Below are 13,981 nucleotides of genomic sequence, written 5' to 3'. Positions count from 1 at the left end.
CTGCAGGATAGCGGCCCAAATATAAGAAAGATATTTTCTATCAACAAGCACAGATGAAACGTGAAATTAACAGGACAGCAACAATTTGCCAACTTTTCAACTCGAATATAAGAAATTATGTATTTTATTTTTTCATTGTGCACATACATTTTTTGGCATGACAGGCCATGAAGCGATCCTTACACCAGATTTAGCAGAAAATTACATTTCTATCTGCAGTCCAGCGCAAAACGAATAAACGAAATACAAACATAAAAACAAAACTCAAAATCCCTCAATTGGCCTACAAAATAAATTAAACGAAACTTAAATATTAAAAAATTGCGATTGGCATATTTTATCATATCTATTTTGGTTCTCCTTGATAGAGGACAAACGGTGCAGCCGGTTGAGGATGTCCCCTGCCTACTGCCCGATGACGGCTGGGATAGGCTCCAGTCCGCCCGCGACCCCGCGACCCCATTCATCCAGAATGGAAACAAGACAGAAATCAGAGCAAATGTACTTACACAACCATTTAAAAACGCTTTCACACTTACAGACAATTTAGAATTTTCAATTAACCAAAGAAGCCAGTTCTGGGATTGTGTGAGGAAGCCTTTTCCCCGAACGGCACACCGACTCAGTCATCCAGCGCAAAAACAGGCGGTGATCTGTATCCTGACGACTCTGACATGTTGAGCATCGAGTTACAATCTTCATCGGTGTTGCCTTGAAGTTGAGACATCCATTCCAGAACTTTATCCATTTCTGGTGTCGATTGACTCACTGCAAACGAATACAATTTACATTTTAATAGGCATCACTGACACGAATGAAATGCTAACAGTCGGTATGCTAACTTTGCCAATGCACAGTACGGTAATTGCTCGAATGCTAACCACAGAACAGTAACATCCACACAACACGATATCTTTACGTACAGGAAGGGAGCAAGGCGTCCATGCTGCTCGTTAACTTGTTTAACTTCATGATGTTCCTACCCAGCTCTTCAATCTGCTCTTCAATATCTGACAGAGCAGATATCTTCTTGGCCTTGCCTTTAAGAAGCGCAAACGTGAAACACAAGAAATATTCAGATGATCAATATGACAATTTAACAGGACTTACTCGGTGCCAATGGAGAGGGAGAAATCTCCTTTATGTTATCATGTAGCTTTTCCAGCTTTGTCTTGTGGTCTCTCAACAGCTCCAGCCTTTGGCTTTTGAACGCCTGCACCACCATATTACGATTAATAAGTTTGCTCTTCTGGATCCTTTCGTCAATACTACGGTAGATGTCGTTCATGTTGGGACAGAAGAGGCGGCCTTGGTTCTTTGCTGACATGTCCTCTATCTTCTTAAAGAGCTGGACGTGCTGGGTCTCATCGCCTGTCTCTAAGATGTTCAGACAGTGGTAATTGTTTCCACATTTGTCTACCAACTGTCGCAGTGCTTGGTCTTCTTTCTCGATATACTCCTCCAAGGATTTGTCTGCCAGAGTGTCCTCGTTTGTGAACAGAACCATTGTGTGGTTCCAGATTTTGTCGCCAAAGAGCATGATGTGATCCACCAGGGCGTCATGATTGGCCTTCCTGAACTTCAAATCCAAGGCCAACACAATCAGAACAGCGTGGACCCCCTGAGGACTCAGGGTCAGACCGCTGACTATTTCTCGGTCCTGTTCCCAGGTGCACTGGGACTCCTCTGCCCAGCCAGGGGTGTCGACCACTGTGACCTGCCTGTCAGCGACCGGTGCCTGCCTGGCCATACAGCCGTGATTTGGTTGCGTAGGGAAGACTTTATCTCGCAGGATCAAATTTGCTGCTGTTGTCTTTCCGGACTTCTTTTGACCAAGTATCAAGATTTTTATCTCGTGCAACTTTTTGGTAGGACCTGTGTGGCAAAAAAAAAAAAAAAAAAAAATCCCAAGATCAGAAATGTATGAGTGGAACAGATTCATTGCATTTCCATTCAGTTCAAGGGGACACACTGTCTTGATCTATGAACATTTCAGGTTACAAACAGTCTCCCAGAGCCAACAAGGTTTGGGGCACCAAAAGCGCAAATTCTAAACATGCAAGACATTGGGACAAGTACCTTTCACTCCTCTGGTGTCCTTGAGTTGCATTCTTCGTTGGACAGCGAGTTGCACTTTTTTGTCCTTCTCCCTCAGGGCATCCAACATCTCCTGCTTGGGTGCAAAATGTTTCCCACCATTCCCTGCCAGCGTCTGAATGATTTTCTCCAGCAGCTTGTCAACCTGAGCGCCGTCGTATTCGTTCATGTTGTCCAGGACGTGATATCTGTTCCCGCATATTTCTAGCAGATACTGCAGACATTTGCCTTCATCCTCAATGTATTCTTCGATGCTGCGTGAGCCCAGCCGGTCTCCTCGGGTGAACACCACCATGGTGTGTTTCCACACGTTCTTCCCAAACAGCTTAACGTGAGTGGTGGCTTCTTCCAGGTGCCTGTCGTTGAACGAAGCATCCGCATCGATCACCAGCAGGAAGACATCGGGCCCAGGGTGGCACTTGAGCAGGCTCTGCACAATCTCATCCTTGATCATTTCCGGTGTGTCACGCGCGTGGGAGCCTTTCCACGAACCGGGCGTGTCCACAATTGCTATTTCCATCCTGCCCACCCTGCCCTCGTGAAGCTGAGAAAACACCGTTGTCTCGTCTTCTTGTTCTTTGATGCCCAGGATGGTGTTCATCACGGAGGTTTTGCCAACACCACGGCTGCCCAGGAGAATAATCTGAAGTTTCTGAATGGGTTTCATTTCTAAATTTTTCAGGGGGGAGGAAAAAACAACAACAAAATATTGCCGTCAAAAACTTGCTGACTTGAAGAAGGTGGTGGAGTAGCTCTTGCTATACTTACCTGAAACAATCTTATTCAGTTCCTCTTGTTGCTTCAAGGCCCGCTTGAATCGCTCTTCGGCCTTCCTCGCCACTTCGTCCCTCTTCTGAAGAGCATGGAAGGCGCTGTTGTCCAGCATGTAGTAGCCGTCGTTGTTCTCACGTACCATGTTGTCGATCTTCTCCAACAACTGAATGACCTGAGATATGTTGCTCTCGTCCTTGTTGTTGAGCACGTGGTATCTGTCGTTACATTTTCCGATCAGCCAGGTGAGTGCCGCACCCTCGCTCTCAATGTGCTGCTCGATGGTCTTCTTGCCCAGGTAGTCTCCGAAGGTGAACAGGACCATGGTGTGGTTCCACACCCGATTCCCCAGCAGCTTCATGTAGTCTAGCACGGCCTTTTTCTCTTTCTGGGAGAAGCTGGCATCTGTAGGGACCACAAGAAGGAAGGCGTGCGGTCCCGGTTGGCACTTGGAGGCATATAGCTTAAATTGTTGCTTGTCTCTCTCTGGAATCTCGTTGAGGGAAGGCGAGCACTTCCATCCCAGAGTGTCGACCAACACCAGGTGGCGGCCTTCCACGATTCCGTGTCTGGTCTCGGCCTGTAGTGTTTGAGTTCGATAAGATTCGAAGCGTTCTTGAGTCAGTATTGTGTTTGCTGCTGAGCTTTTGCCGTGCCCTCTCGCACCGATTATGACTAGTCTTCGCTCAGGCATCTCGTTTATCTCTGGAAAGCAAAAAGTACACAATGAAGAAGAGTTATAAAAAAAAAGAAAAGCTGAACTCCAGGTATCGATTTTTTCATGCCAACCTCTCCCTACTGGTTTCAGTTGCAAGTTACTCTTTGTGCAAACAATGGAAATTTACCCGAAATGAAAGTGACGCTGACGTATTGGAAAATATTTTTCCAACCGCCTTATTGTGTGTCCCCCAAACAGTTTTAAACAGAGGATGAGGTCTCTAATACCCAAAAAATATATTTAATTCACTCCAAAGTTCAGAGTGTTTTTCCAGTTTACAGGTTGACAACAAATGTTCTTTGGGCCAGGACTTCCGTGGAACCTGTAATCAACACATCTTTCTGGTTTGATGGTTGCATTTGTTTTGAATAAAAATAAAAATGGCAAGAGCTGGGCACATGCAACCTTCACAGTAAAATCCCAAAGGGAATTATGAACACCTTATTGACAAATTCACAGATTTGCTGAAATTTAAGGAAAAAAGACAAATTTATGTTCATTGCATGGAAGAGAGTCAACTTACCTTCTGGGTTTGCCATTCTGGGGTGGGGGGGAAGGTTTCAAATGGTCCCAAATCCAAATAAATCAACTCCTCCTGGTTCCTGATAGTTTTCTCCTGATGGTATGCTTCTTCGCCAGAACGCTTTGAAAGAAGTCTTGTACCTGTTACAAAATTGACTTCTGTCCTTCAACTAAGTGACAAGCGGGTTTAATGATTTATTAAGAAAGAAAATACAGTCAAGTTCAACAGTTAACAAACAGATAAGATAAGGACAAGAAGGATACATAAAACTGATTGGGGGTCAAAGGACATCTAAATGTTTCATCACACCGTTCCATAGTGATGATTAGTGGGCGGGTTTAAGAAAGCCTTCAGAGTTTTGCCAAGAAAGACAAAGCAGTCAAACTGGTTTCAGCCAGTAGGGTTCACTCTAAAGGTAGCCATCTCAAAATGATCAAGTATTTCATTCGTGCCCAAGAAAAATGTGATGACCAAAAACCAAAATTGTGTCATTCAATGACTTTTTCAATATCCCTACCAAGCCTTTACGATGAGCCTGAAATGACCAAAGCGTCTGCTATCTACATCTGAGGTGTCAAAGTCCAGTCCTGCATGTTTGAAATATTTCTCATCCAGCAAATCTGATTTAAATGTTGAACTCATCACCAAGATCCAAAGGGGCCTGATGACAATCCTGATGGTTCGAATCAGGTATGTTGGAGGAGGGAAACGTCTCAAACCTGCAGGATAGCGGCCCAAATATAAGAAAGATATTTTCTATCAACAAGCACAGATGAAACGTGAAATTAACAGGACAGCAACAATTTGCCAACTTTTCAACTCGAATATAAGAAATTATGTATTTTATTTTTTCATTTTGCACATAGTACAAATTTTTTTAGTATGACAAGCCATGAAGCGATCCTTACACTAGATTTAGCAAAAAATTACATTTCTATCTGTAGTCCAGCGCAAAACGAGTAAATGAAATATAAACATAAAAACAAAACTCAAAAGCCCTCAATTGGCCCACAAAATAAATTAAACGAAACTTAAATATTACAAAATTGCGATTGGCTGGCAGCCGGTTGAGGATGTCCCCTGCCTACTGCCCGATGACGGCTGGGATAGGCTCCAGTCCGCCCGCGACCCCGCGACCCCATTCATCCAGAATGGAAACAAGACAGAAATCAGAGCAAATGTACTTACACAACCATTTAAAAACGCTTTCACACTTACAGACAATTTAGAATTTTCAATTAACCAAAGAAGCCAGTTCTGGGATTGTGTGAGGAAGCCTTTTCCCTGATCGGCACACCGAGGACATAATGCAGCTCAGTCATCCAGCGCAAAAACAGGCATCGATCTGTATCCTGACGACTCTGACATGTTGAGCATCGAGTTATAATCATCGGTGTTGCCTTGTAGTTTAGACATCCATTCCACAACTTTATCAATTTCTGGTGTCGATGGACTCACTGCAAACAAATACAATTCACATTTTAATAGGCATCACCGAAACAAATGAAATGCTAACAGTCGGTACGCTAACTTTGCCATTACACAGTACGGTAATTGCTCAAATGCTAACCACAGAACAGTAACATCCACACAACAAGACATGTTTACGTACTTTCAGGGGGCAAGATGTCCAGGCTGTTCGTTGACTTGATTAACTTCATGATGTTCCTACTCAGCTCGTCAATCTGCTCTTCAATGTCTGACAGAACAGATTTCTTCTTGGCCTTGCCTTTAAGAAGAGCAAACGTGAAACGCAAGAAATATTCAGATGATCAATATGACAATTTAACAGGACTTACTCGGTGGGAATGGAGAGGCAAAAATCTCCTTTATGTTATCATGTAGCTTCTCCAGCTTTGTCTTGTGGTCTCTCAACAGCGCCAGGCTTTGGCTTTTGAACGCCTGCACCACCATATTACGATTAATAAGTTTCCTCTTCTGGAACTTTTCGTCAATACTACGGTAGATGTCGTTCATGTTGGGACAGAAGAGGCGGCCTTGGTTCTTTGCTGACATGTCCTCTATCTTCTTAAAGAGCTGGACGTGCTGGGTCTCATCGCGTGTCTCAAAGATGTTCAGACAGTGGTAACTGTTTCCACATTTGTCTACCAACTGTCGCAGTGCTTGGTCTTCTTTCTCGATATACTCCTCCAAGGATTTGTCTGCCAGAGTGTCCTCGTTTGTGAACAGAACCATTGTGTGGTTCCAGATTTTGTCGCCAAAGAGCGTGATGTGATCCACCAGGGCGTCCTGGTTGGCCTTCCTGAACTTCAAATCCAAGGACAACACAATCAGAACAGCGTCGACGCCCTGAGGACTCAGGTTCAGACCGTTGACTATTTCTCGGTCTTGTTCCCGGGTGCACTGGGACTCCTCTGCCCAGCCAGGGGTGTCGACCACTGTGACCTGCCTGTCAGCGACCGGTGCCTGCCTGGCCATACAGCCGTGATTTGGTTGCGTAGGGAAGACTTTATCTCGCAGGATCAAATTTGCTGCTGTTGTCTTTCCGGACTTCTTTTCACCAAGTATCAAGATTTTTATCTCGTGCAACTTTTTGGTAGGACCTGTGTGGAAAAAATAAAATCAGAAATGTATGAGTGGAACAGATTCATTGCGTTTCCATTCAGTTCAAGGGGACACACTGTCTTGATCTATGAACATTTCAGGTTACAAACGGGCTCCCAGAGCCAACAAGGTTTGGGGCACCAAAAACGCAAATTCTAAACATGCAAGACATTGGGACAAGTACCTTTTTTTTCCTTCTCCCTCAGGGCATTCAACATCTCCTGCTTGGGTGCAAAATGTTTCCCACCATTCAATGCCAGCGTCTGAATGATTTTCTCCAGCAGCTTGTCTACCTGAGCGCCGTCGTATTCGTTCATGTTGTCCAGGACGTGATATCTGTTCCCGCATATTTCTAGCAGATACTGCAGAGATTTGCCTTCACCCTCAATGTATTCTTCGATGCTGCGTGAGCCCAGCCAGTCTCCTCGGGTGAACACCACCATGGTATGTTTCCACACGTCCTGCCCAAACAGCTTAACGTGAGTGGTGGCTGCTTCCAGGTGCCTGCGGTTGAACGAAGCATCTGCATCGATCACCAGCAAGAAGACATCGGGCCCAGGGCGGCACTTGAGCAGGCTCTGCACAACCTCATCCTTGATCATTTCCGGTGTGTCATGCGCGGAGGAGCCTTTCCGCCAACCGGGCGTGTCCACAACTGCTATTTCCATCCTGCCCACCCTGCCCTCGTGAAGCTGAGAAACCATCGTTGTTTCGTCTTCTTGTTCTTGGATACCCAGGACGGTGTTCATCACGGAGGTTTTGCCAACACCACGGCTGCCCAGGAGAATAATCTTAAGTTTCTGGATGGGCTTCATTTCTAAATTTTACAGGGAGGGGAAAAAAACAACAATAAGATATTGTCATCAAAAAGTTGCTGACTTGAAGAAGACCATAACAAAGTGGTGGAGTAGCTCTTGCTATACTTACCTGAAACAGTCTTATTCAGTTCCTCTTGTTGCTTCAAGGCCCGCTTGAATTGCTGTTCGGCCTTCTTCGCCACTTCTTCCCTCTTCTCAATAGCATGGAAGACGCTGTCGTCCAGCACGTAGTAGCCGTCGTTATTCTCATGTACCATGTCGTCGATCTTCTCCAACAACTGAATGACCTGAGATAAGTTGCTCTCGTCGTTGTTGTTGAGCACGTGGTATCTGTCGTTACATTTTCCGATCAGCCAGGTGAGTGCCGCACCCTCGCTCTCAATGTGCTGCTCGATAGTCTTGTTGCCCAGGTAGTCTCCGAAGGTGAACAGGACCATGGTGTAGCTCCACACCCGATTCCCCAGCAGCTTCATGTAGTCTAGCACGGCCTTTTTCTCATTCTGGGAGAAGCTGGCATCTGTAGGGACCACAAGGAGGAAGGCGTGCGGTCCCGGTTGGCACTTGGAGGCATATAGGTTGAATTGTTGCTTGTTGAAGCAAGACGAGCACGTCCATCCCGGAGTGTCGACCAACACCAGGTGGCGGCCTGCCACGATTCCGTGTCTGGCTTTGGCCCGTAGTGTTTGAGTTCGAGAAGATTTGAAGCGTTTTTTTGTCAGTATTGTGTTTGCTGCTGAGCTTTTGCCGTCCCCTCTCGCACCGATTATGACTAGTCTTCGCTCAGGCATCTCGTCTATCTCTGGAAAGCAAAAAGTACACAACGAAGCATAGTTATAATTTTTTTTTTTTTTTTAAAAAACCTGAACTCCAGGTATCGATATTTTCATGCCAACCTCTCCCGATTGGCTTCAGTTGCAAGTTACTCTTTGTGCAAACAATGGAAATTTACCCAAAATGAAACTGTCGCTGACGTATTTCACAATATTTTTCCAACCGCCTTATTGTGTCCGTCAAACATTTCTAAACAGAGAATGAGGTCTCAAATCCCCCAAAAATAGATTTGATTCACTACAAAGTTCAGATTGTTTTTCCAGTTTTACAGGACTTCCTTGTCGCTCTAATCAACAAGTCTTTCACTTTAGTCAGGTCTTTCTGGTTTGACGGTTGGAGTTCTGATGAATGTTAATGCCCAACACCACCAAACAAAAGAAAAGTTACAAGACCTGGCCAAATAAAGTTTCTTTTTTATTTCTTTTTTTTTTATTTTGCACATGCAACCTTCACAGTAAAAACCCAAACTAAAAAATGAACACCTTATTGACAAATTTATGTTCATTGCATGGAAGAGAGTCAACTTACCTTCTGGGTTTGCCATTCTGGGGTGGGGTGGGGGGTTTCAAATGGTCCCAAAACCAAAGAAATAAACTCCCCCTGGTTCCTGATAGTTTTCTCCTGATTTTAGGCTTGGTCGCCAGAACGGTTTGAAAGAAAAGTCCTGTACCTGTTACAAGATTGACTTCAGCAGACTGAATTCCGGCACGAACTGTTCATCAGTGATGATTCGTGGGCCGGTTTAAGAAAGCAATCAGTTTTGCCAAGAAAGAAAAACTAGTCAAACTGGTTTCAGCCAATACGTTTCACTCTAAAGGTAGCCATCTCAAAATGATCAAGTATGTCATTCGTGCCCCAAAAAAAAGTGATGACCAAAAACCAAAATTGTGTCATTCAATGACTATTTCAATATCCCTACCAAGCCTTTACGAGGAGCCTGAAGTGACCAAACCAGACACTATCTACATCTGAGGTGTCGAAGTCCAGTCCTGCATGTTTGAAATATTTCTCATCCAGCAAATCTGATTTAAATGTTGAACTCATCACCAAGATCCAAAGGGGCCTGATGACAATCCTGATGGTTCGAATCAGGTATGTTGGAGGAGGGAAACGTCTCAAACCTGCAGGATAGCGGCCCAAATATAAGAAAGATATTTTCTATCAACAAGCACAGATGAAACGTGAAATAAACACGACGGCAACAATGTGCCAACTTTTCAACTCGAATATAAGAAATTATGTATTTTATTTTTTCATTTTGCACATAGTACAAATTTTTTTAGTATGACAAGCCATGAAGCGATCCTTACACTAGATTTAGCAAAAAATTACATTTCTATCTGTAGTCCAGCGCAAAACGAGTAAATGAAATATAAACATAAAAACAAAACTCAAAAGCCCTCAATTGGCCCACAAAATAAATTAAACGAAACTTAAATATTACAAAATTGCGATTGGCTGGCAGCCGGTTGAGGATGTCCCCTGCCGACTGCCCGATGACGGCTGGGATAGGCTCCAGTCCGCCCGTGACCCCGCGACCCCATTCATCCAGAATGGAAACAAGACAGAAATCAGAGCAAATGTACGTACACAACCATTTAAAAACGCTTTCACACTTACAGACAATTTAGAATTTTCAATTAACCAAAGAAGCCAGTTCTGGGATTGTGTGAGGAAGCCTTTTCCCCCGATCGGCACACCGACTCAGTCATCCAGCGGAAAAACAGCCGTCGATCTGTATCCTGATGACTCTGACATGTTGAGCATCGAGTTATAATCATCGGTGTTGCCTTGAAGTTGAGACATCCATTCCAGAACTTTATCCATTTCTGGTGTCGATGGACTCACTGCAAATGAATACAATTCACATTTTAATAGGCATCACTGACACAAATGAAATGCTAACAGTCGGTATGCTAACTTTGCCATTGCACAGTACGGTAATTGCTCAAATGCTAACCACGGAACAGTAACATCCACACAACAAGACATGTTTACGTACTGTCAATGAGGGAGATGTCCATGCTGTTCGTTGACTTGTTTAACTTCATGATGTTCCTACCCAGCTCTTCAATCTGCTCTTCAATATCTGAGAGAACAGATGTCTTCTTGGCCTTGTCTTTAAGAAGAGCAAACGTGAAACGCAAGAAATATTCAGATGATCAAGATGACAATTTAACAGGACTTACTCGGTGGGAATGGAGAGGCAAAAATCTCCTTTATGTTATCATGTAACTTCTCCAGCTTTGTCTTGTGGTCTCTCAACAGCTCCAGCCTTTGGCTTGTGAACGCCTGCACCACCCTATTACGAAAAATAATTTTCCTCTTCTGGAACTTTTCGTCAATACTACGGTAGATGTCGTTCATGTTGGGACAGAAGAGGCGGCCCTGGTTCTTTGCTGACATGTCTTCTATCTTCTTAAAGAGCTGGATGTGCTGGGTGTCATCGCGCGTCTCTAAGATGTAAAGACAGTGGTAATTGTTTCCACATCTGTCTACCAATTGTCGCAGTGCTTGGTCTTCTTTCTCGATATACTCCTCCAAGGATTTGTCTGCCAGAGTGTCCTCGTTTGTGAACAGAACCATTATGTGGTTCCAGATTTCGTCACCAAAGAGCGTGATGTGATCCACCAGGGCGTCCAGATTGGCCTTCCTGAACTTCAAATCCAAGGACAACACAATCAGAACAGCGTCAACCCCCTGAGGACTCAGGTTCAGACCGTTGACTATTTCTCGGTCTTGTCCCCGGGTGCACTGGGACTCCTCTGCTGCCCAGCCAGGTGTGTCGACCACTGTGACCTGCCTGTCAGCGACCGGTGCCTGCCTGGCCATACACCCGTGATTTGGTTGGGTAGAGAAGACTTTGTCTCGCACTATCAAATTTGCTGCTGTTGTCTTTCCGGACTTCTTTTCACCAAGTATCAAGATTTTTATCTCGTGCAACTTTTTGGTAGGACCTGTGTGGGAAAAAAAATAAATAAATCAGAAATGTATGAGTGGAACGGATTCATTGCATTTCCATTCAGTTCAAGGGGACACACTGTCTTGATTTATGAACATTGCAGGTTACAAACGGGCTCCCAGAGCCAACAAGGTTTGGGGCACCAAAAACGCAAATTCTAATCATGCAAGACATTGGGACAAGTACCTTTCCCTCCTCTGGTGTCCTTGAGTTCATTTCTCCGTTGGACAGCGAGTTGCACTTTTTTTTCGTTCTCCTTCAGGGCATTCACCATCTCCTGCTTGGGTGCAAAATGTTTCCCACCATTCAATGCCAGCGTCTGTAGGATTTTCTCCAGCAGCTTGTCAACCTGAGCGCCGTCGTATTCGTTCATGTTGTCCAGGACGTGATATCTGTTCCCGCATATTTCTAGCAGATACTGCATTGATGTGCCTTCACCCTCAATGTATTCTTCGATGCTGCGTGAGCCCAGCCAGTCTCCTCGGGTGAACACCACCATGGTGTGTTTCCACACGTTCTCCCCAAACAGCTCAACGTGAGTGGTGGCTGCTTCCAGGTGCCTGCGGTTGAACGAAGCATCCGCATCGATCACCAGCAAGAGGACATCGGGCCCAGGGTGGCACTTGAACAGGCTCTGCACAACCTCATCCTTGATCATTTCCGGTGTGTCACGCGCGTGGGAGCCTTTCCGCCAACCCGGCGTGTCCACAACTGCTATTTCCATCCTGCCCACCCTGCCCTCGTGAAGCTGAGAAACCACCGTTGTTTCGTCTTCTTGTTGTTCTTTGATACCCAGGATGGTGTTCATCACGGAGGTTTTGCCAACACCATGGCTGCCCAGGAGAATAATCTGAAGTTTCTGAATAGGTTTCATTTCTAAATTTTTCAGGGGGGAGGAAAAAACAACAACAAGATATTGCCGTCAAAAACTTGCTGACTTGAAGAAGGTGGTGGAGTAGCTCTTGCTATACTTACCTGAAACAATCTTATTCAGTTCCTCTTGTTGCTTCAAGGCCCGCTTGAATCGCTCTTCGGCCTTCCTCGCCACTTCGTCCCTCTTCTGAATAGCATGGAAGGCGCTGTTGTCCAGCATGTAGTAGCCGTCGTTGTTCTCACGTACCATGTTGTCGATCTTCTCCAACAACTGAATGACCTGAGATAAGTTGCTCTTGTCCTTGTTGTTGAGCACGTGGTATCTGTCGTTACATTTTCCGATCAGCCAGGTGAGTGCCGCACCCTCGCTCTCAATGTGCTGCTCGATGGTCTTCTTGCCCAGGTAGTCTCCGAAGGTGAACAGGACCATGGTGTGGTTCCACACCCGATTCCCCAGCAGCTTCATGTAGTCTAGCACGGCTTTTTTCTCTTTCTGGGAGAAGCTGGCATCTGTAGGGACCACAAGAAGGAAGGCGTGCGGTCCTGGTTCGCACTTGGAGGCATATAGCTTAAACTGTTGCTTGTCTCTCTCTGAAATCTCGTTGAGGGAAGGCGAGCGCTTCCATCCCGGAGTGTCGACCAACACCAGGTGGTGGTCTGCCACGATTCCGTTTCTGGCTTCGGCCTGTAGTGTTTGAGTTCGAGAAGATTCGAAGCGTTCTTTTGTCAGTATTGTGTTTGCTGCTGAGCTTTTGCCCTCCCCTCGAGCACCGATTATGACTAGTCTTCGCTCAGGCATCTCGTTTATCTCTGAAAAGCAAAAAGTACACAATGAAGCAGAGTTATATATAAAAAAAAAATGAACTCCAGGTTAAGCATCTATTTATTTTTTTCATGCCAACCACTCCCTACTGGTTTCAGCTGCAAGTGAAACAATGCTAATAATACATCCACTGAATCCAACACTTTCAGTTGCTGTTTGTGCAAACAATGGAAATTTACCCAAAATGAAACTGTTGCTGACGTGTTTGGAAATATTTTTCCAACCGCCTTATTGTGTCCGTCAAACATTTCTAAACAGAGAATGAGGTCTCGAATACATAAAAATAGATTTGATTCACTACAAAGTTCAGATTGTTTTTCCAGTTTTACAGGACTTCCTTGTCTCTGTAATCAACAAGTCTTTCACTTTAGTCAGGTCTTTCTGGTTTGACGGTTGGAGTCCTGATGAATGTTAACACCCAACACCACCAAACAAAAGAAAAGTTACAAGACCTGGCCAAATAAAGTTTCTTTTTTATTTCTTTTCTTTAAAATTTTTCACATGCAACCTTCACAGTAAAAACCCAAACTAAAAAATGAACACCTTATTGACAAATTTATGTTCATTGCATTGAAGAGAGTCAACTTACCTTCTGGGTTTGCCATTCTGGGGTGGGGTGGGGGGGTTTCAAATGGTCCCAAAACCAAAGAAATAAACTCCCCCTGGTTCCTGATGATTTTCTCCTGATTTTACGCTTCTTCGCCAGAACGGTTTGAAAGAAAAGTCTTGTACCTGTTACAAGATTGACTTCAGCAGACTGAATTCCGGCACGAACTGTTCATCAGTGATAATTCATGGGCGGGTTTAAGAAAGCCTTCAGAGTTTTGCCAAGAAAGAAAAACTAGTCAAACTGGTTTCAGCCAATACGTTTCACTTTAAAGGTACAGATCTCAAAATGATCAAGTATGTCAAAAAAAATGTATGACCAAAGACCAAAATTGTGTCATTCAATGACTTTTTCAATATCCCTACCAAACCTTTACGATGAGCCTGAAATGAA

At 44.6% G+C, this 13,981-nt stretch overlaps 1 protein-coding gene across 1 annotated transcript; it reads right to left on the bottom strand.

Moving 5' to 3' along the window:
• Positions 1-108: 108 nt before the first annotated feature.
• Positions 109-13,799, bottom strand: LOC125972513 (uncharacterized). The gene is made up of 12 exons (XM_068652217.1): positions 13,571-13,799; positions 12,261-12,968; positions 11,472-12,161; positions 10,513-11,280; positions 10,326-10,442; positions 10,031-10,170; positions 8,386-8,416; positions 7,602-8,291; positions 6,859-7,491; positions 5,909-6,673; positions 5,722-5,838; positions 109-768 (listed from the first exon to the last, which is right to left on the bottom strand). The coding sequence occupies exons 1-12, from the start codon at positions 13,584-13,586 to the stop codon at positions 623-625; spliced, it is 4,821 nt and encodes a 1,606-aa protein (XP_068508318.1). The 5' UTR covers positions 13,587-13,799; the 3' UTR covers positions 109-622.
• Positions 13,800-13,981: the final 182 nt, after the last annotated feature.

Source organism: Syngnathus scovelli, chromosome 10 (assembly GCF_024217435.2).
Source record: "Syngnathus scovelli strain Florida chromosome 10, RoL_Ssco_1.2, whole genome shotgun sequence".
NCBI classification, from domain to species: domain Eukaryota; kingdom Metazoa; phylum Chordata; class Actinopteri; order Syngnathiformes; family Syngnathidae; genus Syngnathus; species Syngnathus scovelli.
Note: the sequence above shows the minus strand (reverse complement) of the source record. Positions and strands in the feature narration are given on the sequence as shown.

Excerpts from the sequence above, each read along its gene's own strand:
- LOC125972513 (XM_068652217.1), bottom strand. Across the intron at positions 10,443-10,512 it reads TGCCTCTCCATTCCCACCGA|ACAAGGCCAAGAAGACATCT; the intron begins GTAAGTCCTGTT and ends CTCTTCTTAAAG. Across the intron at positions 10,171-10,325 it reads GGACATCTCCCTCATTGACA|TGAGTCCATCGACACCAGAA; the intron begins GTACGTAAACAT and ends ATTCATTTGCAG.